The 22754-nt window shown below is 35.8% G+C and overlaps 6 protein-coding genes across 7 annotated transcripts; 4 read left to right on the forward strand and 2 right to left on the reverse strand.

Moving 5' to 3' along the window:
- The first annotated feature begins 61 nt into the window (after positions 1 to 61).
- Positions 62 to 3019, forward strand: LOC107424356 (protein RKD5). The gene is made up of 5 exons (XM_016034143.4): positions 62 to 361; positions 518 to 770; positions 1334 to 1575; positions 1998 to 2215; positions 2379 to 3019. Exons 1-5 carry the CDS (start codon positions 298 to 300, stop codon positions 2610 to 2612), a joined length of 1011 nt encoding a protein of 336 aa, XP_015889629.3. The 5' UTR covers positions 62 to 297; the 3' UTR covers positions 2613 to 3019.
- Positions 3020 to 5149: 2130 nt separating this feature from the next.
- On the forward strand, positions 5150 to 9433 carry LOC107424341 (probable serine/threonine-protein kinase PIX13). Its single transcript, XM_016034120.4, has 6 exons — positions 5150 to 5800; positions 6096 to 6439; positions 7432 to 7567; positions 7657 to 7799; positions 8221 to 8344; positions 8707 to 9433. The coding sequence occupies exons 1-6, from the start codon at positions 5728 to 5730 to the stop codon at positions 9114 to 9116; spliced, it is 1230 nt and encodes a 409-aa protein (XP_015889606.2). The 5' UTR covers positions 5150 to 5727; the 3' UTR covers positions 9117 to 9433.
- Positions 9434 to 10198: 765 nt separating this feature from the next.
- Positions 10199 to 12638, forward strand: LOC107424343 (dehydrodolichyl diphosphate synthase 6). Its single transcript, XM_016034121.4, has 2 exons — positions 10199 to 10581; positions 11257 to 12638. Exon 2 carries the CDS (start codon positions 11262 to 11264, stop codon positions 12333 to 12335), a length of 1074 nt encoding a protein of 357 aa, XP_015889607.2. The 5' UTR covers positions 10199 to 10581; positions 11257 to 11261; the 3' UTR covers positions 12336 to 12638.
- Positions 12639 to 12774: 136 nt separating this feature from the next.
- Positions 12775 to 13972, forward strand: LOC107424344 (dirigent protein 19). Its single transcript, XM_016034122.4, has one exon. It carries the CDS (start codon positions 13237 to 13239, stop codon positions 13816 to 13818), a length of 582 nt encoding a protein of 193 aa, XP_015889608.2. The 5' UTR covers positions 12775 to 13236; the 3' UTR covers positions 13819 to 13972.
- A 195-nt stretch (positions 13973 to 14167) lies between these two features.
- Positions 14168 to 20500, reverse strand: LOC107424340 (phosphoinositide phosphatase SAC6). 2 transcript variants are annotated; one of them, XM_016034116.4, is made up of 21 exons: positions 20270 to 20500; positions 19669 to 19833; positions 19479 to 19562; positions 19243 to 19370; positions 19063 to 19154; positions 18517 to 18574; positions 18214 to 18270; positions 18076 to 18109; positions 17878 to 17958; positions 17364 to 17470; positions 17046 to 17132; positions 16858 to 16935; positions 16506 to 16576; positions 16280 to 16378; positions 15867 to 15966; positions 15633 to 15741; positions 15451 to 15523; positions 15182 to 15275; positions 14876 to 14968; positions 14607 to 14673; positions 14168 to 14472 (listed from the first exon to the last, which is right to left on the reverse strand). In XM_016034116.4, exons 2-21 carry the CDS (start codon positions 19814 to 19816, stop codon positions 14342 to 14344), a joined length of 1791 nt encoding a protein of 596 aa, XP_015889602.1. In that variant the 5' UTR covers positions 19817 to 19833; positions 20270 to 20500; the 3' UTR covers positions 14168 to 14341. The 2 variants fall into 2 exon arrangements, with proteins under 2 accessions (XP_015889602.1, XP_015889604.1); XM_016034118.4 differs by lacking the exon at positions 20270 to 20500 and adding an exon at positions 20087 to 20232.
- Positions 20501 to 21633: 1133 nt separating this feature from the next.
- On the reverse strand, positions 21634 to 22566 carry LOC107424295 (uncharacterized). The gene is made up of 2 exons (XM_016034060.2): positions 21942 to 22566; positions 21634 to 21812 (listed from the first exon to the last, which is right to left on the reverse strand). The coding sequence occupies exons 1-2, from the start codon at positions 22564 to 22566 to the stop codon at positions 21634 to 21636; spliced, it is 804 nt and encodes a 267-aa protein (XP_015889546.2).
- Positions 22567 to 22754: the final 188 nt, after the last annotated feature.

Here is a 22754-nt window from a genome sequence, read left to right on the forward strand (position 1 = left end):
ATGCTATAATTATAGCCATTTACATCAGGAAAGATAAGAACAAGTTTACTTTTCTTTTCTTTTTTTTTTTTTTTTCATAAAAAAAAATCAAAAACCAAAAGAAAGAAAAAGAAAATGTGGGTTGACATAAGAGAGGACTAGGAAGAAACCAAAAAATAAAAACAACCAACCAAATATCATGCAAACCTGGTTGAAAGGCCTGGGTTTTTCTGCATTCCATTCTCTGTTTCTGCCCACCGTTTTCAATTTTACTCCTACTGCTACTTACCCTGTTACCATGAACTTCTCTCCTTTCACATGGATTCTTCCAACACCCATTTTCTTCAATCTCTCTTAGTTTTCAGCAACTCCGCCAACCAAGGTATAGCAAGACTCAAAATCCTTTTCTTAATTTTTCCAAATTGTAAACCATTTTGCTTTCAACAATCACTGCTTTCTCTGTACATTACTCAGATTTGAGCTATTAATTTCTTTGCTTTGTTTTGGTTTTTCTCTTTTTTCGATATCTTTTTTACACAGTTGATCAGGAGCTTGCATAAATACCGATTGGACAATGGGAAGGGAACTGAGATCGAAAGGCTGTTTGTGTTCTCAAAAAATGGACCTTATATGGAAATGGCAGCTGTCCCACTTCTTAAGAAATCGCTGAAATTTCGGATTTCCGAGGTGTATGAAGGGTTTGTTCATGGTTTGTGGGTCTGCATTTTTGCCTTTCATGCTGGTCATCGTCCTAGCACCACATGCTTTCCTTCTATACTGTCAATCTCCAGGTGACCCAATTTCCCAAAAGTTTTCCTTAACCTCCCCCTCTTAGGCTCTCATGGTCTGAATATCTCTTATCTCAATTTTGAGATACCCATTTGCTATTATCATGATTTTTCCCATTTGCTATTATCATGATTTTTTCATACTTTTCAAGATAATGGAGATGCCTGATTAGTCATTCATCTGCTTTCCATACTTGAAAGGGGAAAAATTTGTCGATTTCAATGAATTGTGTATACCTGTTCGTTTTGGTGGTTTTGGTAATTTGTTAAAATTGCACTGCCAATGCATATGTTAACTATGATATCAAAACTGGAAAGACAGACTGAATTATGATAAAACATCCAAACAGTTGATGAAAATAGTTTAGTTTTCTTGTCTATTTGATTTGCTTTATTAATCCATAGGCTTTGAAAACCAAAAGTTAAACATCTTTATAGTTGAAAACTAGTCTCATCAACTAACCATATCTTGGCTGCCTCTATTTCTCAAAATAACTTGTTTAACTACTACACTGCTATTTTCCTAACTATTTTTTATTTATTATTTTTTTTTTTCATTTGTCAAGAAATCCCAAGCTGAAATCAATCCCATCATTTGCCAACGAACTTCAATTGATTTTCCAGTCGAGCTACATAGCTGAAAAGAAAGAGCCCTTGCTAATTTCACCTAAGAGCCAGACGAACAACGAAAATCACCATCAATCAAAAAGAAGCCAGCCTGTACTTGATCAGGATCTCAACTGTCTTCCTTATTCAGTTACTATGTCTGAATCAGCGGAGGAGGAACAAATTGATCAAAGTTTACCAGGTTCATCATTTCCCTCTATTTTACTAATAAAACACAGACAGACCACCATTGGTTTGGAGCTGGGATTGATCATAAATCCAACTTTAGTCATGGAAGAAAAAGAGATAAGAAAGAACAACTTGCAAACTTCTAGGATATCTTTGATATATTTCTTCCCTTTGGCATTAGAATAACTTAGAGCTGAATGGTGAATGCTGAACTGGAATTTTCTCTCAGCGTGAACTTACTTTTGAAAGCTAGAACGTGGTAAAAAATTCCTTTTATTTTTTACAAAGGGCAACTTTGTTACATTATGTTTCTTTGTGAATTCTGCGTCTGATCCAAGAACAATTTAATAAATCACTCTTTTTTTTTTTTTTTTTTTTGTTGCTCTTTTTATAATAGAATTTTTGATATCTTATGGATAAAGTGGAAAATTGCAGGTACATTGGAGAAGAAGAAAAAAAGAGCAGCCAGTGATCACATAGCAAGAATTGCTTTATCAGATCTGGCCAAGTATTTTGATGTGCCAATTATTGAAGCTTCAAGAAGTCTGAAAATTGGACTTACTGTCCTAAAGAGGAAATGCAGAGAATTCGGTATTCCTCGGTGGCCACATAGAAAAATTAAATCCATTGACAGTCTCATCCGAGATCTTCAGGTCTTTTATCTTTTCTTATAATGTTCACTTTCAACACACTACTTACTCTTCAACTCAACTAAGTTTTATCTAAGAAATAACACTTTAACAATGTAATTAATACAAATTGATGAATCTGATTTAAACCAATCAACATGCACATATGCATTATCTACGTGTACAGGAGGAGAAGTGCCAACAACAGGAGGACAAGGCTGCGGCTATAGCAGTGGAAAAGAGGCAAAAAATGTTGGAGAGTGAGAAAGAAAGTATAGAGAGGAAACCTTTCTTGGAGATAAAAAGTGAGACCAAAAGGTTCAGGCAAGATGTTTTCAAGAGAAGGCACAGAGCCAGAGCTCTTATGTCCCAGGACTTAACGACCTCCGACAGTGAAAATGCTTATGAATTACAGGAGTAAGCATTCGTCGTTCCAAAATACTAAAAGGATCAACCTTTTTTGTATTTTAATGGTGCAATAGGCCTTCCATATGTCTTTTTTTATCCTCCTATGATGGTCTTGGGCTGCAATGATGTCAATGATATTTGCACTGGGTTTTGAAGCTCATTGCTTTTTCCTGGCTTCACTAACCGGTTATTGAAGCATTTGTTTATGAATTTTAAGTGCATACCAAAACATAAAGAGCCCTATCACTGGAAATATTTAGATTAGTAAAAAACTTTAATGTGTACAAACCCTGTTGGTATATCATCTAGCAAATGTAAAAGCTACCAGTTTTTCGGCTTCGAAGACTGTTAGATTTTGAAACATGTCTCCACTCCTCCTGTTGACGCTTTGCTTATTCAAAGTCTGAATTTCTTGTGTTCTGTTTGCTTTCCTCTCATTCCTCCAAAAAGAGATACACTTTGGTTGGGTCCATGCCATGTGTCTTTCATTCTTGTGGCTTTCATTGAATTTTCTATACAAGTCAAGTCAACTTGACCAAGCAATTTCTCCACCAACTTATTATAAAAGGTCAACTGCTGATCACTTGATGGTGGTTTTAGTTCTTCTCAGCACTGAGTGTCTGCTTCAAGCGTCCTCTCGACAGTTTCAATTCAAAGAACGCAATTGCTCCTTTGCTTTTATGCCTTAAACATTTGTTAAAAACATGTTGGGCTTTTAACCAAATTTCTCCATGTTAGTGTTCTTGGTCGGTTTGTTTATTTATATTATTTGATGGAAATGAGAATGAGGCAGCTTTACTACTTCTGCTGCCCTGTTTGACTCCGTGATTAAGAAACTCAAATGGGTTTTTAGTGAAAGATGCATTTAAGCTAAACCATTGGTTGTTTATTCCCCTTTACTTGTAAGCTGAATGATTAAGGCAAAATTTGACAATTTTTTGACCTCGTTTTGGTGCTTTACACGTGGATCCAGGGATTCTCAAATCTTTATATCCAATCTTTTTATCTGATACGATGAATGCATGCAATTAAAGGGAATAAAAAAGTTAAAAAGTTGAGTTTCACATAGTCCACGTCATTTACCTACGGAAAACACATGTGGTCCTCCAAGTCTTATATGTTTGGCCGCATAGAAAATTTGTACATGTGAACGTTACACCTTCCTGTCTCTCTCTTAAAATGTACATCCATCAACGTTTTTTTTTCTTTCACCAACAAAAGAGTTGAACAAGAGAAAAATCAAATATTTTTAATTTATGCTTCTGCTGAAATCATTTATCTGGGTCTTTTTGTCTGTTTTGGTTGGGTAATACAGATGCACAGCTCTTGGACCATAACATAATTAATTGATAATCATTTAGGATTAAGCAAGTATTTGGCTAATTGGTAGGAAATGGTAATTCCATGATAAGAAACATATACATATGAAACAAGGTTCAAATTGAGGTGACACTCCATCATGGTACAGTTTTGTGCCCTTTTTGTAAGGTGGAAAGACTGAAGTTTGTTGAGAAAGTATGCTTGTTGGACAAGAGTTTGTAATGGAAAATGTCAAAATAAGAAAAAATGAAACATGATGGTTGACACGACCAAAAAAAAGGTATCCGTTGGTCTAGTTTTCCCTTTTCATTAATACATATATAAACAGGATTCATATTACATATATGTATTTAATTTAAACAAAAGCATTTTATACTCAGTAACATAATTAAGGTAATGTGAAATATGCAAACGAGTAGGCTAAGAGACTCCATAGCTGAAACCGAGTAAAGATGGCTTTGATCAAAGTTCCACTTCTGTTTACGCTATATGCCAAATCTCGTTCAATGTGCTCATCATGTTTCCACTTCATCATTTTATTAAAAAAGCTACCAGTACCTCCGGAGCCTCCTTTTCTGTACCTTTTTTTTTTTTTGTTTTTTTCCCATAAAGTCTTTTCTTATTAAAAAATTATGCAAATTGCGTTATAACCTTCCTCTTTTTTATTTTTTATTTATTTTTAGCTGATGAAATGTGAACTGTAATATTGCTAGAGACCAAAATACTATTTAACATGTGATTTTGTTTTATTGAGTTTCATCTATCATCTAAAGTTCATTTTTATGTTAATTTCTCAACCAATAAAATAAGAATACATCGTTGTCTTTTCTGATAAATAAACTTGGTACTGTAGCATTGCTGCGTGAGTTATTACTATTCGCGTTTGCAAATACACCAACTTTGGATGAAAGGACTAAAATGTTATGAAAAGTTCAAAGGTATTAAAAAAAAAAAAAAGTCATTTACAATATATATATATATATATATATATAATGTTGCACCTTTCAATTCATTCAGCTGGTCCCATTAAATTGACGTTTATATATTTTTTTTTGGAAAAAAGAGTGTATTAAATTATATACGGTTTAGAGATACTAAAGCAACTTCCACACAAGACCATGAAGAGTTGAATAATTATTTAGAAAAGAAAAAGAAAAAGATGTATTGTCAAAGGATATGTCTGGTTTTGCTTCTTAATGAAAATATTCTTTTTCTCCCAAAAAAAAAAAAAAGAACAAGAAAAATTAAAGAAAACAGGAGATAAAGTAGATAACACAAAGAAAACATAAATGTTTGCATTTTTGTCTGTGACACGTGTATAGTTGTAGTTTCCGTCTGGCGTAGAGGAGTGGACAATTCTGCAGCACGACACGGTCGTTGACCATAACAATGGAGGTTAAAAATCAGCCAGCGGCTGCAGAATAGCAGCAACAAATCAATCCGAGTAGGGGGAAAAAAAAAAAGGAAAAAAAGAAGAAAAGTGAGATATAGATTGGAAACGAAAAAAGTCGAAGGCTTTTTTTCTTTGCCTATAAATTTCAAAGGGAATGGGACAAATCAAAGAAGCTGCAAAGTGGGTTCACGGTAACAGCGAAGAACGCATGGTCTAACACAACCAAAACAAAACAAAGCCTGCCAAACAACAAACAGAAAAACCCACCTTTTCTTTTCCTTCTTTTGTTTCTTATTAATATCCACTTCCACATTTTTTATTTTTTATTTTTTTGGTTCTTTCCCAATTTTGCTTTAGATTATGTTCGTCTTACTCACAAAATAGCAGAATTTCCCAACAAATTTTATTACTTGATATGGGTCTTTGCTGGGGATCTCTTTCTCATCACGATCGTAAGCCTAGCACCACTGAACACTCTGTCACTCCAGGTACAATTTTTACGAATTTAGAAAGTTTTTTCTTTTTTTTTGATTAGTCGTTAGGCGTCTTCGATTTTAATGAGGAAATTCTTTGTGTTCTTGGACAAAGCATACTTCTTTTTCTTTCATATTTTTAACACGATTTCACATGGCTTCTCTCTGTTTGGCCAGTTTGAACAGTTTTTATCTTCTCTGATTTTTTTTTTCTTTTTTCCCCCTTCTTAAATGAATAATTGGATCGTTTTGATCCGCTTTTTTGAATTCATTGAATGCCCATTTGGTTATTTTTGGCTTGTTCTTTCAGCGACATCTAGCAATTACAGCAAGAACATAGGATTTTCGGCAACGAGCAGCGGCAACGAGAAGAGTCAATTTTCGGAGGCAGCAACTACTGCAAGCGTGGACGAGAATTACCCAAATGGGCAAGTATTAGCAATACCCAACTTGAGAGTTTTCAGCTTTGCTGAATTGAAGTCTGCTACGAAGAATTTCAAGTCGGATACAGTGCTTGGTGAAGGAGGCTTTGGGAAAGTTTTCAAAGGTTGGGTGGATGAGAAGACGCTTGCACCTTCAAAGTTTGGTATTGGTATGATGGTTGCTATTAAGAAATTGAACCACGAAAGTGTGCAGGGTTTCCAGGAGTGGCAGGTGATTTTTTTCAGACTCTCCAAATTTTATTTTTTTTAAACGCTTTCTTAGCTAAGTCATTAATTATCTTGTATTTAATTACTATTTATATTTATATTTTAATGTTTCTATTTATGAAGTCGGGCGCGTAAAGGAAATGAATATTATTAAGCAAGCTCGAAGCTTCCTTCCTTCGTGCCAGACAAGCTTTTATTGATCATATTACTTGTTTTTAAATACCTTGCTTAATGCAGCAGATGCAAACTTGGGTCCCATTTATATGTTGGTCTTAGTGATTATTGATTAAAAATCCTTGAGACACCATTTGTAGCATTGGATAACTTTTATCCTTGCAAGAAAAGAAAAGGATTTATTTGCTATTTTATCCTGTTAACTTGATTTTTTTTTAATGACCATATGGGGAAGACTGCATTTGGTGGTTGTAATTTACTACTCCTATTTAAGAGTTTAGCAGTTTTGTTAAAGCAAATGCCACCTTGATATCCTTGTTGAAGTTGATTATTGCCTCTAATAAAGCTGATTGATGTGCCAATTAGCACATTCATGCCAAAATATATTCTGATTGAATCAGTCAACGTTTGGAACCATCCTTTTTGTATATTGTATAAACTTGGAAGCTATTTTTGTCGATCTTCTTCCGTCGAAAATGTTTTTTTAACATTTTCACACTTAAATATATGAAACCATTATGGAGCTTCAGCTCAATTTTCATTTCTCAATAATCATTTTGTTCCTGAAATAATTTAACAAGAGGATAATAATATTAACATTCTAACAACCAAGGGGGTGTTAGATTGGATTTAAATGGAAAAAAGAAGATATTTATGGTGTGATATTTCAAATCCTGTATTGAATTTTATCAATACCCCAATATTTGATAAATTTGTGGATGCACTGGAGTATTTTATTACATTTTTTTGTCTATTATCTTCTCCTCTATCATTCTATCATTTTATGCTAATCATGTACTTTTCAATTGCTTGTTAATGCAGTCAGAAGTGAACTTCCTAGGAAGGCTTTCTCATCCCAACCTTGTGAAGCTTCTGGGATATTGTTGGGAGGATAAAGAACTACTCCTTGTGTACGAATTCATGCAGAGGGGAAGCTTGGAGAACCATCTCTTTAGAAGTATGTACTAAAGAAAATATATGAAACTAATATTTGTTCTTCCACAGATTTAATTTGTTGACTAAGAAGTAAGAGTTTTTGTTGAGCAGGGAATCCTTCCATTGAGCCACTATCCTGGGATAGAAGACTCCAAATAGCAATTGGAGCAGCTCGGGGACTGGCTTTCCTACATACTTCAGAAAAGAAAGTCATATACAGAGATTTCAAAGCCTCAAATATACTGCTTGATGCGGTTTGTGCTTCTTTGACAAATCATTCTATCAGTTTTATTCAAGTATTATGTTCTACCATGTTCTGAGATAATTAGAAATAAGACCATTATAGGAACCTTTTTGATTTAGTGGTAATGTTGCATTTAGAAATTTCTTTTAATTGTTTTGTCTACAGGGACCATTATATGTAGTTTAACTGATCAAGAAACATTAGAGTAGATATGAAATCTGATGCGTAGCAATAGTTGTCTTAGCACTGGTTTACAAATTTCACTTCCAAAGAAAAGTAAATTCCTACTCTATTAGATTGAAATTCATGGTTTTCTTGCTTATTTTCTAGGATATATACATATTTTACACAGTGAAATCATTTGGCCTATTTATTAAAATTTTTGCCCTTTTCTGCCTCTTCTCCTCCCTCCTTTTTGCTTTCATGTACAGAACTTCAACGCAAAAATTGCAGATTTTGGCTTAGCGAAGTTGGGGCCAGCCGGTGGAGAATCACATGTGACAACCCGGATTATGGGCACCTATGGCTATGCTGCTCCTGAATATGTCGCAACAGGTGACTATAGTTTAGCAGATCTTACAAATATTATATTGGTGTTTTAGCAAATTCAGGAAATTCTATAATGCCGATCCTCAGTTATTATTTAAGGGGTAGATAGATTCGATTTCTAATGCACATCCTCAGCAACCCGTTATTTTTCAGTCAATGTCAGCCCTTGATGTGTTGACTTGATATTGGTTACAAGCGTGTTGAATTGTTTTTGCTAAGGGGATATTTATTTTCATTTTGTTTTGTCCAGAAAGAAGAGCATTTAAATGGACAACTTAGCATAAAAACTTACATAAAAAAGTATGGTATATCCTTTGTAGTTGAGTTAATTAGACAATATGCCTAACATTTACACCATCTTTGAACAGGCCATTTGTATGTAAAGAGTGATGTGTATGGATTTGGTGTTGTACTGCTTGAAATGCTAACAGGCTTGCGGGCTCTTGACACAAAACGCCCTAGTGGGCAGCAAAACCTTGTAGATTGGGCTAAGCCATGTCTGTCTTCAAAACGAAAGTTAAAAACCATTATGGATTTGCGGATGGAGGGCCAATATTCCCCCAAGGCGGCATTACAGGCAGCACAACTTACCCTGAAATGCCTAGAACCGGAACCTAGAAGCCGCCCCTCCATGAAAGAAGTTGTGGAGTCACTAGAACAGATTGAAGCAATGAAAGGAAAACCAAAGCCATCTAAAACTATGTCCAATCCTTGTCCTGCTCGTCGTCCTGCTCAACATTATATTCATAATCGTTCCCCAATCAACACTAGGCAGTAGTCGCCAGGATTCTGGATGAAGAAAGCTATTAACATTCTCATCAGGCAAGGTAAAATGATATTGGACATTAGAAATTCATGTTGCTTTGATATCGTGTGCAGTTCTTTAAAGTGATTGAAGAATCATCTTTTCGTTCAATTTTTTCTTTTTGTTATTTTTACCAATTGTTTGAATTCATCAAAATTTTGTTGTGATAGTAGTTGGTATTTGTCCTCAATTGGATAATGTCATTGTTGTAAAGTTAGAAATAGGATTTCTAATGTAACAAAGAATTGAATCAAGGAATGTCAAAAAGGTTCTATAATTTAAGCTGCTTATTGGCAATTTGTATTGGAAAACATTGGGGATTGGACTTTGGTGGTACAAAATCTAAACAAAGCCATCAAATGACTGGTATTCTATTTTCTAGTCGTGCAAATTTCGTACATTGCTGAATATACAAGTTGGGTGGAACTGGAATTATCTTTCAAAAACTCATCATCAAAACATGGGAAAAAGAAGTAAATTCATTATATATGTTAGTCATAATTCCGTTGAAAAGTGATTACCAAGAAGAGTGCTTTTTCATCTATTGAATGAAACCACTATGCTTATAGGTTCAGGCTGAAATCCACTAACCAACTTGGTAGATGCGGCATAATCACAGAACTTCTGGGCGTGTCAATTTTTATAACAACAATAATCGCCAACCACCCCAAGCTCGACATTTTTTAATTAATTAATTAATTTTAGTGAAATCAACTTTTTATTTTTTATTTTTTTCTGGGTAAGAAAAAAAGATTGTGATTATTCTTGGATATGGACTCGTAAACTTTTTCATTTTTGGAATATTTTATGTACCATCATATGCGCTAAGTTAATATACATATAATTAAAAAAAAAGAAAAAGAAAAAGGATTTGCGGTGAGTCTACGGTTTGGCAATATGGGCCGGACTAGCTTCCAAACAGTGTCATAGGAAGGTGGTCCATCTTTTAGTAGTTTAGCCCGAGCCTGCAGTAGAATTCTGGTCCTTTAAACAAAAAAAAAAAAAAAAGCCTCTTTTATTAGTTTATAGCTTTTGGGAATAGCCATGATGTCTACAAGCTGCGATAAAAGCCACTAATAAAAGCCGCTTAAGAAAAGACAAGCTTAAAGTTTTTGGGAAGAAGAAATAATAACAAAATTGGTTTCTGGAACTTTTTTGTTTTTTTGTTTTTTTTTTTTTGGTCTAGTTTTTCGCTTCAGACGAATCTTCTTCGTCCATTTGGTTTCAGACAGAGAGTTAAACAGCATATTCTGCGTCGACGGTATCGACGTTGTCGATTCCGATTCTGAAAAGTTTAATAATGTCGTGTCCTGTCCAGTTGCTCATATTGCTGTTTATACAGTGAGGATTCTTTTTCAGGATCCGTTTTTACCCTTCGAGCTTGAAAGAATTCACCTCTGTTGGTTCTTAGATTTGGTTGCTTGCTTATTATATTCATGTAAGTTTTCTTCTTATACCCGCTTATTCAAACCACTCTGTTTAATTAATTTATTTATTTTTCGGGTTGCTGCTCAATTTTTAATTTTTTTTCCCTTTAAATTCATTGAAGTTTGAGCGAAAATCTCCCTTCTAATTTATTGGTATTAACATCGATAAAATCGATAACTTCATAAAAAAGTTAGTGGCGAAATTCTAGTGGGGGTTTGAACTGGCTTTTCTTCGCCGGAGCAAACATTTCGCATAACATGGCTTTACGAGTAGGACCGGTTATTGTTATCAGAGAAAGTAGTTGTCAAGTTAAGCTTGTAGGGATTGTTTTGGTATATCCGTATTTCTTGGATAAATTCTGTCATACTTGTTGGATTCTACTCAAACCTGTGTGATTGATATTCTCATTCCTTCCTTACAATACTGGTTTTGATATAAAACTGTTATTTCTGTGCCTTATCATGTAGAGTCTCTCATAGCTATTATCTTATAATGAACCCCACCATCTGGGTTGTATCACTAAAAAGTTTGCTGCTTTTCAATTTCTTCTATGGAAGACTATCTCTTCGTTAGTGATTCCTTTTGGTTTAGTCTTCTGGGTGTTAACTTCTACATATCCAATTAGCTTCAATTCTTCTTAAGTTTGTTTGTTCTGTTTCTGATTGGCTTTAGTATCTATGCACAGATTACATGATGGAGAAAACCAGTGGTCGAATATGCCAATTATTTGGAAGTTTGGTTACTTCTATGAGGAAATGCATGTTCCATGTTCTATCAGTTGGTCCCATTCCTCAACACATTGCCTTCATTATGGATGGAAACCGAAGGTATGCCAAGAGGCAAGACTTAGCTGAAGGGAGTGGCCATAAAGCTGGGTATTTGGCTCTCATGTCCATGCTTGGATACTGTTATGAATTGGGAGTGAAGTATGTAACAGTCTATGCCTTCAGCATTGATAACTTCAAGAGGCAGCCTGAAGAGGTTCAACATGTGATGGATCTGATGCTGGAGAAAATTGAGGGTTTGCTAGAGAAAGAAAGTATTGTAAACCGGTACGGTATTAGAGTATATTTTATTGGCAACCTGAAACTTCTAAGTGAGCCTGTCCGGGTTGCTGCCGAAAAGGCTATGAAAGCTTCTGCCAACAACACTAAGGCCGTGCTTTTAGTATGTGTTGCTTATACATCATGTGATGAAATTGTGCATGCTGTTCAAGAATCCTGCAAAGCTAAAAGGAATGAGATTCAAGCACCGAGTTCAACTAACATTAGCAATGGTGTAACTGAAGGAATGGAAGAGGGTAAGAAGAAGACGAATGGTTTAGTGATGCATGATGTCGAAGATTCCTGCAAGGACAGATCATATGGATCTGAATCTGTAGATACCAATGGAATTTGCAATGAAGCAATTTCGGATGTCATTCAAGGATCCCATCAAGATAAATGGGATGGGGTTGAAATTACAACTTGCAAGCCTTTGGCTGGAGGAGTCGAATTGAATAACAATCAGAGGGAAGTTCCTACTATAAATCTGGTAGATATTGAGAAACACATGTACATGGCGGTGGCACCTGACCCGGACATCCTGATTCGAAGTTCAGGAGAGACCCGCCTAAGTAATTTTCTTCTTTGGCAGACTGCTAACTGCCCATTGTACTCTCCAAGTGCTCTGTGGCCAGAGTTGGGTTTACGGCATTTGGTGTGGGCAGTACTGAACTTCCAGCGAAGCTACAAGTATCTGGAGAAGAAAAGGAAACAGATTTAAGAAAGTATTAACTCCGTTCTTCACGTTCAGTCATACATTGACATACAGAACTGATTACTGTTTTTAGTTCTTCTGGAAGCTTAATCAAGTGTTGCACGTATCTGTTCTTAACGGGAATGCAAATCTAAACATGTGTATGATATTAAATAGCCCTTACGAAGGGATGATTTACCTACTATGCGATTTAGTTAATACATATAGTTTATATGTCAAATTAGAATTCATCGCTAATGTAGTGGTTGTACTTTTGACATTGGTGATGCAACTTGGTAGTAATCTAAACTTGTTATTACGAAGTTACAATGGGTTTTCATGTACATATCTTGAACAAATTATGAGGTATGTTGGGTTTTAAGTGTCTTAAGGGTTTTTAAGTGTCAAGTATGTTAACAAATTGTAAATGGAGGAAAAACTTTTGGCCCCACCAGGCTCTTAAATGGCCGTACTAGGAATTTTCCTTGAGGATTTGAGCTAGTGCGCACTTGACTGTATATCAGTCTGTTGGCGCAGGTTTATTTGTTGGTCAGTTCAGAAAGTCAAGGAAATAGTAGACTGCCACAAAATTTCCGCTGTTGTATGCCACTAATTTTGCCGAGTAGTACAAGGCTGCTTTAGACTTTTGAAAATGAAGTTCCAACCAAATGCCCTTATTGAACGGTTACTGCATGGACTAAACAATGGAGAAGGAGACTGCTTTCCCCTGAAACAACCTACCCCCACTTTTGATGGTCTGGATCAAAACCTCATGGTTTGGACTTAGTTAATCAGACGGCTCGTATTGTTCCTTTCTCTGAGCTTGAAATATCACCCCACCAACAGCATATTAGTGCTCTCCCAATATAAAAGAATCCTTACACATGAACCTTAACACACATGTGTAGTTCATCTTCCCTTTCTCGCAATGGCTTCCTCCCTGCAGACTTATGTTCTTCCGGTTCTGTTATTTGTCATCCTCCTTGTCAAGTCAACGTCCACATCTGAAAATCATCACCATCACCACAAGCACAACGAAAATCAAATCAAGTCCATCCATTTTGCACTCTATCAACATGAAACCATAAACAAAACCGGATATATCATAGTGAACGGTGTAGCTGGACCAGGCGTAACTCAAACAACAACGCCTTTTGGCACCTTGTTTGCTTTCCAGGATCCTTTGACTGTCGCATCAAATCGGTCTTCCAAGGTAATTGGAATTGCAGAAGGAACTTCCATCACCTCTAGCTTTGATGGGCTCCGCAGTATTTCAGTTGCTAAGATCACTTTACGTTTGAAGAACCACATAGGTTCAATTTCCATAGCAGGAGGCACACACAATCTTAAAGCCTCTGATCATCCTGTTGTTGGAGGAACCGGTGACTTCACCTTCGTGCAAGGCTACATAACATCATCTCCGCTTGATCTCAAAGGCCTCACTGTTGTTTACAAGATTGAGTTTCACCTTTACTGGCCTCCTTATGCTAAGCAAGCTTCTTTGTCCTGAAGAGTTTGGCCGAAATTGAGAATTCTCTGTTACTATTAGTTATTATGTCAAGTCTACCAATCCAGATTTTGAGTCCTATTTTCATTTTTATTTGTCTTAATAGCAACTTCTTTATTATTATTATTACAATAATGCAAGGCTTACTTTATGATCATTATTACTCTCTCTCTCTCTCTCTCTCTCTCTATTGGATTGGAATTAGTTCTTTGGCTACATGCAATATATCATGAATAAATAATAGGTCTTTTGGGTAAGAGTAGGCCTCCATATTCAAAATTTAACAAGAAAGTTGCCAAGTCTTTGACAAATAAAATAAAAAAAAAAAAAAAATCCATTTATACAAAAAGAATGATAATGTTGGTAAGCAATGCTCGCTTATATTGGATTGTATAACTTTTCATACGTAACCGATCAAGAATTCAAGATCATGAGCGACTGCTACTGCAAGAATTTAAATAATAAACAGAAAGTAGAGAAGACTATATTGGAAAATTGAATTAACCAGAGCTTTCTGAACCCAAAATCAACGCCTAGGCTTGTGTAGTCGAGGTCTGTTGCAGAAAATCCGCCCGTTGGCCCTCACAAATGCAGCTAAGCCCACACTAAGACTTGCCCACATAATCGAAAGGAATAAGTGCTTAAGATCATACCGGACTGCATTAAAAAAAGAAAAAAAAGAAAAAAAAGAAGAAAAAAAAAGAGAGAATAATAATTAATTGATTTATAGAATTTACAATCCATTTGTTCCAAAATAGCCATGCAAGCAAAACAAATAAAATTTAACTCACCCTGCCTCAGTGACAAGGTGGCAAAAAAGAACCCAGCCAGGACAAATGATAAAGCCAGTGGAAATGACTGCAATAAATTGACAAAAAAGAACAAATTATAAAGCCAGTGAAAATGGCTTCAATAAAGAATTACTTACGTTTGATACAAAAATCACGAATGCCCAATCCAAATCTAGGTCAGTAGGCTTTATTAGAAGCTTTATAAACCATGATATCAAAAATAGCTCTATTTGCTCATGAATAACAACATCCAGTTAGCTTATACTCACTGCTACAGCCTCAAGGCCTCCTTTTTGAGATGATGGATTCATTTCTCTGCTGACTGAAACAATGTAATGCCCTTGCAGGAGATCAATTGCATCCTTTACATACGATCCAAAAACAATCAAAAGACGGTGTCAGTACTACAAAAGATGAAAAGTCTTAACAAAAAAGGTAATCACTTACCTGTGGTTGGATTAGAAAGATATTGAACATATAATATAACACATTCATAAAGGATAAAAAAAAAACGGTAGTAACGCAATCTACAAAAAGTGGACATGAAATAACAACAAATGGAAAAGCATGCAAACCTGTTTTCTTCCATCGGAGAAGTTATTCAAATAATAGCGTAAAAGGGCATTCTTTCCATCATTAATAATCCCTTGGACTGTCCGCTGGCCACATCTGCAGTCAAACCAATTGAAACATGATGACTCCCAGTTCTATCCAAATCTTTCAAAAGAAATAACTAGAAATAGATACACTAGTCATCAGTCAGAGATTCACAATACATTCTTCAGTGGAACAATGCATGCACATGCATAAATGTAAAACTTCAATAATATCCATGTAACATTACCTCACAAAGTCTCCTTTTAAAGCAGGAGTCCCAGAATATTGAATGCTTATGTCATCGCCATGATTAGCCCACACTGAAAAAAAAGAAATAACCAAGACTTATCACTTGCTGGGAAAATAGAGCTTATATTCACTGGTAAGGTGGTAGCATGGAAGAACAATAAGAGTAATTGATGTGCTCACAGATTTTAAAACAGTCATCAAAGTTTGGGTGTGAGTTAATAGTTTCTTCAGCACCAAAAATACCAAGCCTTCTAAGTTGGGTTTCCAACATTTTTCGACCTATCATGCTCTGCAACCAATTTAAAATTTACAAAGGAGAATATATATTTTTTAAAAAAATAAAAAGAAGGGAAAAAACCACAAATAGTAAAGCTTGCTAGAAAGAAGAGTATCTTTTGATTGATGTTTACCTACCTGTGTAACATTTGTACGGTCTAAGCAATCAATACAATTGGTTCTTACAACTCCAAGCTGTTCCTTCATTTTCTCATCTTTCTCATTCAACAAGAAGTACCTGCCAATTTCAGTTTAAGAAAATTAACAAAAGAAAACTCAATATAAATGGCTAAAAATACAAATTGATTGAGTTCCATCTGTGAGATAATTTAAGGTTTGATCAAGATTTATCAGGTACGAGACTGAAGACTGTTTCCAGTGGTTGCGGTTCAACACGTATGAAAGAAACTAAGCAAACTAATGTACATTGAACTGCACTAAAAATATAGTCTTCTTAAGGAAAATACACTGTTTGAAAGAACAAAGCAAATTAACAAGCCCACAATGCATATACAGTTGGATATCAATGACCATATGAAGGAAATCAATACCCATTTCTGTCGAGGAAATCTTCAATTTGTTCATAAAGGATAGACAGGCGCTCAAAATGAACATGTCCACAGATGTGATGGAAATCGAAGTGCAGATATCTACAAAATGCAGCGTGTCTCACTATGAAACAGGATCAAGTTATCTAAATACGAATTATCAATTTCTACCAAAGAAAAAAAAAAAAAATACAAATTATCAAAAAGATAGTATGGAAAGAAATTCTACCTTACATCATCGCTAGTAACATTCTGCATGGAATTTGCGAATTTATCACATAAGCGTCCCTCACCTCCATGCTGATAAGATATGTAAGTGACATGAAAACAAATCCCAATTGGTGAAATGCTCACATACATGTGGCATAAGATTAAATTATCAAAAAATAAACACACCCTTGAACACACAGAATTTTACATAGATACATATGCATCCATGCACACGTCCACAAGAATACATCTATTTGCTTTTGACAGTATGTAATAAGGCAAATATAGTATTCAGCAGTACATGGTGTATGGTATAAAAGTTTCCACAAGGTATTCCACAAAATACAGGCCATGGAAAAGAAAATATGAACCTTGTTTACAAGATCAACAGCTAACACACTCCCATATTTTTTTCTTAAATCCAGAAAATGCCGCTCTGCTACTCGGGCCTGCATAAAATTCAATACAGCATCAGTAAACAGTATGGACAGAAAGTAGCAGACAGAAAAAAGGGGCATGCAAAAATATATATATAATGAACAAGTAACCACAAACTTACGGCTTCCTCTACTCGCACAAGCTCAAACTTAGGCTTATATGTCAAATCAACAATTTGCTCCCAAAGCAATGGAATCGAGCCCCGGACCTACAGAAGGCAATTACCAAAACATATAAGACACCTGATCCAATTGTTTAGTAGATTGATTGCCATACAAAACAACAGCAAATACATACAACACAATTTCACCAGTGGCTACTTAAAGCATCAACTAAGTTTTTGGCTTTAAAGACCCTATCACATAAGGAAGGGAAACAAAGTGGAAAGCAAGTCCATAGCATGATTGCTTTTGTATTTTAATTAAAATTGAAACTTTACCTGCACAAATGATGCTGTAAACCCATTCAACTGCATAATTTGCTCAGTTTCCACAAAGTTTGCAACATACCCATCTGAATCAGCCCCTCTTCTCCACATCCGAGTGCCTTCGAGAAAATGAAATTTAGTGTTTGCAAGATTAGCACTGCAAAGATAAATCTACTTCTAGATGGATTTTGACACCACCAACAGCATAACATTTTTATGTAACGATTTTTATTGTGGGTGTGTAAATGATCGATTCATATTGCAATTGGTATTCTCCATTCTCATAACAACTTACCTACTATTGCTAGATTTTGATTGATGTAGAAATGGTGCCATGATCAATGTTATTGTAGTATTTGCACTCTCATAATCTAGTAAATTTTACTTATCAGCAGTCCGTGGTCATGTATGATTAGCATTATCAAACTAACATAAAAAATACGGACTTTTAGAAACAATATAAAACTAACATGCCAGAACTACACATAAACTAATTGACAAAAGGTATAAAATTAGCTTTAAATACCGTTTCTCCTTGTGCATCTCCTAGCTATAAGAGTAACATCAATAATATCTTTTCCAATAGCTGCTTGAAAGTTATGAAAACCTGAGGATTTAATTAAGGAGAAACTTCCAGAGAAAAGATTGATAAATTATATACCAAAAGATATTTAAGTTGAACGAAATACAGCTAAGAGCCTAAGCAGTAATAGCATAAGGATACTCCCCTGGACAACAGGAAGCAAGTACGGATCAAGCTGCACAAATGGAAGCATATAAACATTCAGCAGTTAGAGAATTTACGGATATTTAAGTTGTAAAGACAATTCAGCAGATACATTAACAATGGCAGCAACCCAACCTTGTTATCTATGAGCACTTCCAACAAATAATTGTTCCAGAGAAATCTAGGTTCTGCCTGTGGCAAAATATTGAAATAAGAGGTGAAACCTTCTAATTATCGGAAGTACAATTTAGAAGGAAACATCAGTGGTTGCTGAACAGAATAAACGTAGAGCTTTAAACCATTATTTGTATTATTGTTGTCAACCAACATTAGAAAAGCAACCTTCATCTCCAAACCCAGCAATCTTTCATGGAAAATTGACATCAAGAGGAAACAAAATGAACAAAAGATAAGAAATCATTACAAAATCAAAGCTACCTGTCTCCAAAGAGGGAGTAACTTAGATTCATCACCTAAATCATGCATTCGCTGTACACTGCATCACAGAAAAAAACAAAGTTACTAGAAAGATTTCACCTTAAATATCAAGAAACTGTGAAAAGGCTCATCGAAGCTTAAAGAAGCTGCAATTGGTTGCATGATATATTAAAGTAACTTAGTACTTTTTCCTTGACAATGAACCAGATGATTTATTTCGTAAGGCCACATCACCTATTCTATAAAAACCATTTTTAATAACTCATATTGAGTCCTCAAAAGAGATTTAAATCCCATTTCACAACTTGTATCTAAATAGTTCTGCAAGCATTAGTGAAAGCAATATCTGTGTAGACAATTACTTTATATTAAAGCATGAAAGTTGTATATGTAACATTATCGCTGCATGTTTTCCCTTAATGATCTGGCAGGGTATTTAAATAGTGTCACTGAAAACTCTCTTCCCACCCTTCCTTCTCTCCCTTTTATGGGGACCCTATTTCTTTATAGAAATCAATCACACCACTAATGGGGAAATAAATTCACCTTAGGGTTAAATTCGTGTCATATGAGAAGTACAGACCACAAGTTCTTTCTGCAACATTAAGCAGTGCGGAAAACTCAGTCTCCATCTTTTTCTGCCAAATTGGTGTACCAATAATAGAACTAAAATCAATAGCCACTTATACAAGAAAAAAATAATCAGTAAAGCAACAGAAGTTTTACCTGTTCTGCAGTAGTATTCTTCAGAGAATGGTCACAAGGGAAAGTTTTCAAGGATACAATTTTGTAGATTGGATGCCCCAAGTAAGATCCAACACACTCACGTTCAGTTATAACAATCAAGTATGATCCTAGAAGCACAGTAAACACGTAACACTATCAAAATAATTTGAAATGCAGCAATAGCAAGCACGTAACAATCACATACATAATCTTATTGGTCGATGAGATAATCTTACCTGCCACGAGCTTTAGCATCCCAACCACACCAAAAATTGTCCGGATTTTAGGAACCCGAACAGAATTGCAATGTGGAAGCTCCTCTGAAAAGAGAAATTTAATATGACATCTAGTAAAACATTAACATAAAGCTCGGAACTGACAGCTGAGATTTTCTAAGATACCAAACGAAAAGAGATAGCAGCTTACCAATCAAGCTCAGTGAACCATCTATCCGACTAACCGCCAAGGATGCACCTGAAGAGCCATCGGTGGGCTCAATTACATACTGATCGGGAAACTCCCATAACCGCATACGTGTATATAGCTTCTGTGCAGAATCTGCTCGCTCCATCATTATGGGAATCCAGTTCACTGAGAAAACCAGTAATTAAAATTGTTATTCAAAGTCATGAAAAATCAGGCACCTTTATTTCGAATTCAATAATGACCGAGCCAGAGATAGGATTGGTTCAATTTTAAAGCAAAGAAAAACTAAAGAGAAGGGATTTAGTAAAGTTCAGATCTTTTTTTTTTTTTTTTTCCTCATTAGTTCAATTCCAGAGCAAAGAAAACTTAAAAGCAATGGTATTTAAATAAAAATTCAAATCTTATTACTCTAGTATACCCGCTCACAATTAACCGAAGACGAACCTCACGCTAACTAATAAATCCAAATAGAAATGTAGCTCCAATAAATCCAGACAAAGCAAAGTTATACTTTCCTATTTCCTAGGAGTTTCTGGGAAACCAAACAAAACCCGTACAAGAAGAATAAGAAACAAAAGGAAAGTGGGGTTAAGAGGTAAACCTGGTTATGAGATTCCCACGAGAAAATTGGGTATAAAGAATGAGATCCAACCGTAAAGTTGTGTTTTAGTATTAACCCAGAAAAAAAAAAAAAAAAAAAAGATTTTGTCCTCTGAAAATAACAGAAAAATAATCAGAAGCTTTGGAAGGCAAAGGTAACAGGGAGGGTAGCAACGTGGTCCAGGTGTTAGACTGCCCAAGGTTTCACGAAAATTCGGGCGCAAACTATAACTGCGCCGGACGACTCTCGGAGGCGAGATAACCAAAGAAAGCTAGCATCGCATACGTGGACGCTGATTACTGGAAGTGACCAGGTACTTTGTGGGACCCTTGGACGTGGTCAGCGTGATTATTGAAAGATGGATTTTAGACCGCTGGATCTGCAGACTAGTGGCAAAAAGAAAAAAAAGAACACTTTTTTTTTTTCAATGGATGTAAACCAAACACTTCACCGAGTGGAATTCAAGCTTTTTTTATTTTCAGAAATTTCGTATTAAAAAAAAACATTTTGAAAAAAATTAGATCCCTCTTTCAGATCCAATAAACCCCAGTTTATATATATATATATATATAAATATATATAAAATGTTTAAATATATATATATATATTTTTTTTTTTTTTTATGTATGGATTTACCAAATTTGGGTTGACATTATAAGAAAAATGCAAAGACGTGCCAGGAACCAATCCAACAAATCTTTGACGCATCAAAGGTGTTGCTGGCTTGATTTTTTTATCAGCATCATCTCTAATCTGTTACCGAAAAAAACAAAAACATTCATAAGCATGCATTGATTTCAGATTTCAAACGAAACTCCTCCCCCATGATATTTTACATTTTAAATCTCTATGTACGTACTATCTTTAACATATAACATAAATACTATGCAAAAATACAAATACTATGTATATAATTTATAAGAACACAAATAAAGTTCAAAAAAATCCAGGAACATTGACTATCGAATATAACATGGACGTACGATGCTAGAAAACTCTCGGGTCTTTATAACCCCAACGAGCAAATCAATCACACCATAAATTACTACTAGTAGTTTCATTGAATATAATATTTGATCGAGGGTATAGCCTAACGATCAAAATTAGTACATGGTACAAGCACATAAATTTTAACTTCCAATATATAAAATATAATATAGGATCGAAGGTATATCATTATAACCAAACGACCAAACATTATATATCATATATTGTGCGACAACAAACATATATAATAAATCCTTTAGGGACGCGCTTATTTCTTTAATCATATAATTAATTATTATTCCGTTTTATTATTTTGCTGCGCGTCGTGGTGTATGCATGCAATTATAAGGCATGCATACGTGGAGTGATATATGTCTTCACTCGTCACCATCTCCGGAAGCAGGTGGCATGTTGAGGTCGAAAGCCCCGCCACCAGCATCCTTCTCCGGCTCCGGTGGTGGAGGTGAAGCTTCTTCTCCACCCTCCTCCTCTTCCCCCTGGTGAGGCTGATTCAGGTCCACATCCAGAGCAACTCTTTCCTCAGGGACCCCTTGACCTGGATAAATACATGCGCGCGTTTGAGTTTACATACATTATAACATTATATATCAATATTAATAATCAGATTATTAATTAGTTAAGATATAATTTTAATAAAATAATAATATTTATTCAATTAAATTACCTGTTGGTGGTTGTGGTTGATCAGGAGGATTGGGTTGCTGTCCTTGAGCAGCAGCAAAGCGGGGTTCAACGGGTGGAGGGAAAATGCCACGCCATTGGCGTTCAGGATGAGAGCGCATGTGGCCAGAGAGTGCTTTCCAGGAGCCAAAGTCCCTCTTGCAGACGCTGCACACCATCTCAACCCCAACAGGTCCGATGATTTCAGACGCCTTTCTTTTTGCACGTCCACCACTTCCACTTGGTGGAGCCCTAGCAGCGGTTGCCACCGCAGTAGGTCCTCCTCCTGCACCACCACCTCCTCCTCCTCCTTGTTCGCCACCTGCACCACCAGTTCCTCCTACACCACCGCTGCCAACAGCCCTGGACGCCGAGGCAGCAGCCCGGGGTTGAAGGCGGGTGGGAGCACCTCCCCTCCCTGCACCAGTTTGAGTAGGCCTTGGAGGGACCACGGAGGATGATCCTCCTCCAACTTCAGCAACAGACTTCGCAGTCTCTCCTTTTTCTTTGGGAGGAGATGATGATGAGCCACCAGCACCAGCAGTCTCCTCTTCGCCACCCTGGGATTGTTGGGGTTGGGTTTCCTTCTCTGCAGGTGACTTTTCCGAAGAGTCTTTAGGGTTGGTCATGGTGAGATTAGTATGGTGAAGTTACTGTGTGTTTGCTTGCAAGTGCAAAGGCCATCTCTATATAATGCTCGCAGATTTTGGTTTTTGGCGGGGTTTTTTTATTATTATTATTTTTTTAAAAGCAGTTAGAAAGAAGAGAATGCTAATTTTCCAAGTTTGCGTCTATACTGTATCAATGGATGCAACGC

The sequence above is a fragment of the Ziziphus jujuba genome, chromosome 7, assembly GCF_031755915.1.
Source record: "Ziziphus jujuba cultivar Dongzao chromosome 7, ASM3175591v1".
Taxonomy (NCBI): Eukaryota; Viridiplantae; Streptophyta; class Magnoliopsida; order Rosales; family Rhamnaceae; genus Ziziphus; species Ziziphus jujuba.

Excerpts from the sequence above, each read along its gene's own strand:
- LOC107424341 (XM_016034120.4), top strand. The coding sequence starts at position 5,728 with ATGGGTCTTTGCTGGGGATCTCTTTCTCATCACGATCGTAAGCCTAGC. Across the intron at positions 6,440-7,431 it reads AGGGTTTCCAGGAGTGGCAG|TCAGAAGTGAACTTCCTAGG; the intron begins GTGATTTTTTTC and ends TTGTTAATGCAG. Across the intron at positions 7,800-8,220 it reads CAAATATACTGCTTGATGCG|AACTTCAACGCAAAAATTGC; the intron begins GTTTGTGCTTCT and ends TTTCATGTACAG.
- LOC107424343 (XM_016034121.4), top strand. The coding sequence starts at position 11,262 with ATGATGGAGAAAACCAGTGGTCGAATATGCCAATTATTTGGAAGTTTG.
- LOC107424295 (XM_016034060.2), bottom strand. The coding sequence starts at position 22,566 with ATGACCAACCCTAAAGACTCTTCGGAAAAGTCACCTGCAGAGAAGGAA. Across the intron at positions 21,813-21,941 it reads TCAACCACAACCACCAACAG|GTCAAGGGGTCCCTGAGGAA; the intron begins GTAATTTAATTG and ends GTATTTATCCAG.
- LOC107424356 (XM_016034143.4), top strand. The coding sequence starts at position 298 with ATGGATTCTTCCAACACCCATTTTCTTCAATCTCTCTTAGTTTTCAGC. Across the intron at positions 362-517 it reads CAGCAACTCCGCCAACCAAG|AGTTGATCAGGAGCTTGCAT; the intron begins GTATAGCAAGAC and ends TCTTTTTTACAC. Across the intron at positions 1,576-1,997 it reads AATTGATCAAAGTTTACCAG|GTACATTGGAGAAGAAGAAA; the intron begins GTTCATCATTTC and ends GGAAAATTGCAG.
- LOC107424344 (XM_016034122.4), top strand. The coding sequence starts at position 13,237 with ATGGCTTCCTCCCTGCAGACTTATGTTCTTCCGGTTCTGTTATTTGTC.
- LOC107424340 (XM_016034116.4), bottom strand. The coding sequence starts at position 19,816 with ATGATGGAGCGAGCAGATTCTGCACAGAAGCTATATACACGTATGCGG. Across the intron at positions 18,271-18,516 it reads TACTCCCTCTTTGGAGACAG|GCAGAACCTAGATTTCTCTG; the intron begins GTAGCTTTGATT and ends ATTTTGCCACAG. Across the intron at positions 15,742-15,866 it reads ACCGTACAAATGTTACACAG|AGCATGATAGGTCGAAAAAT; the intron begins GTAGGTAAACAT and ends AATTGGTTGCAG.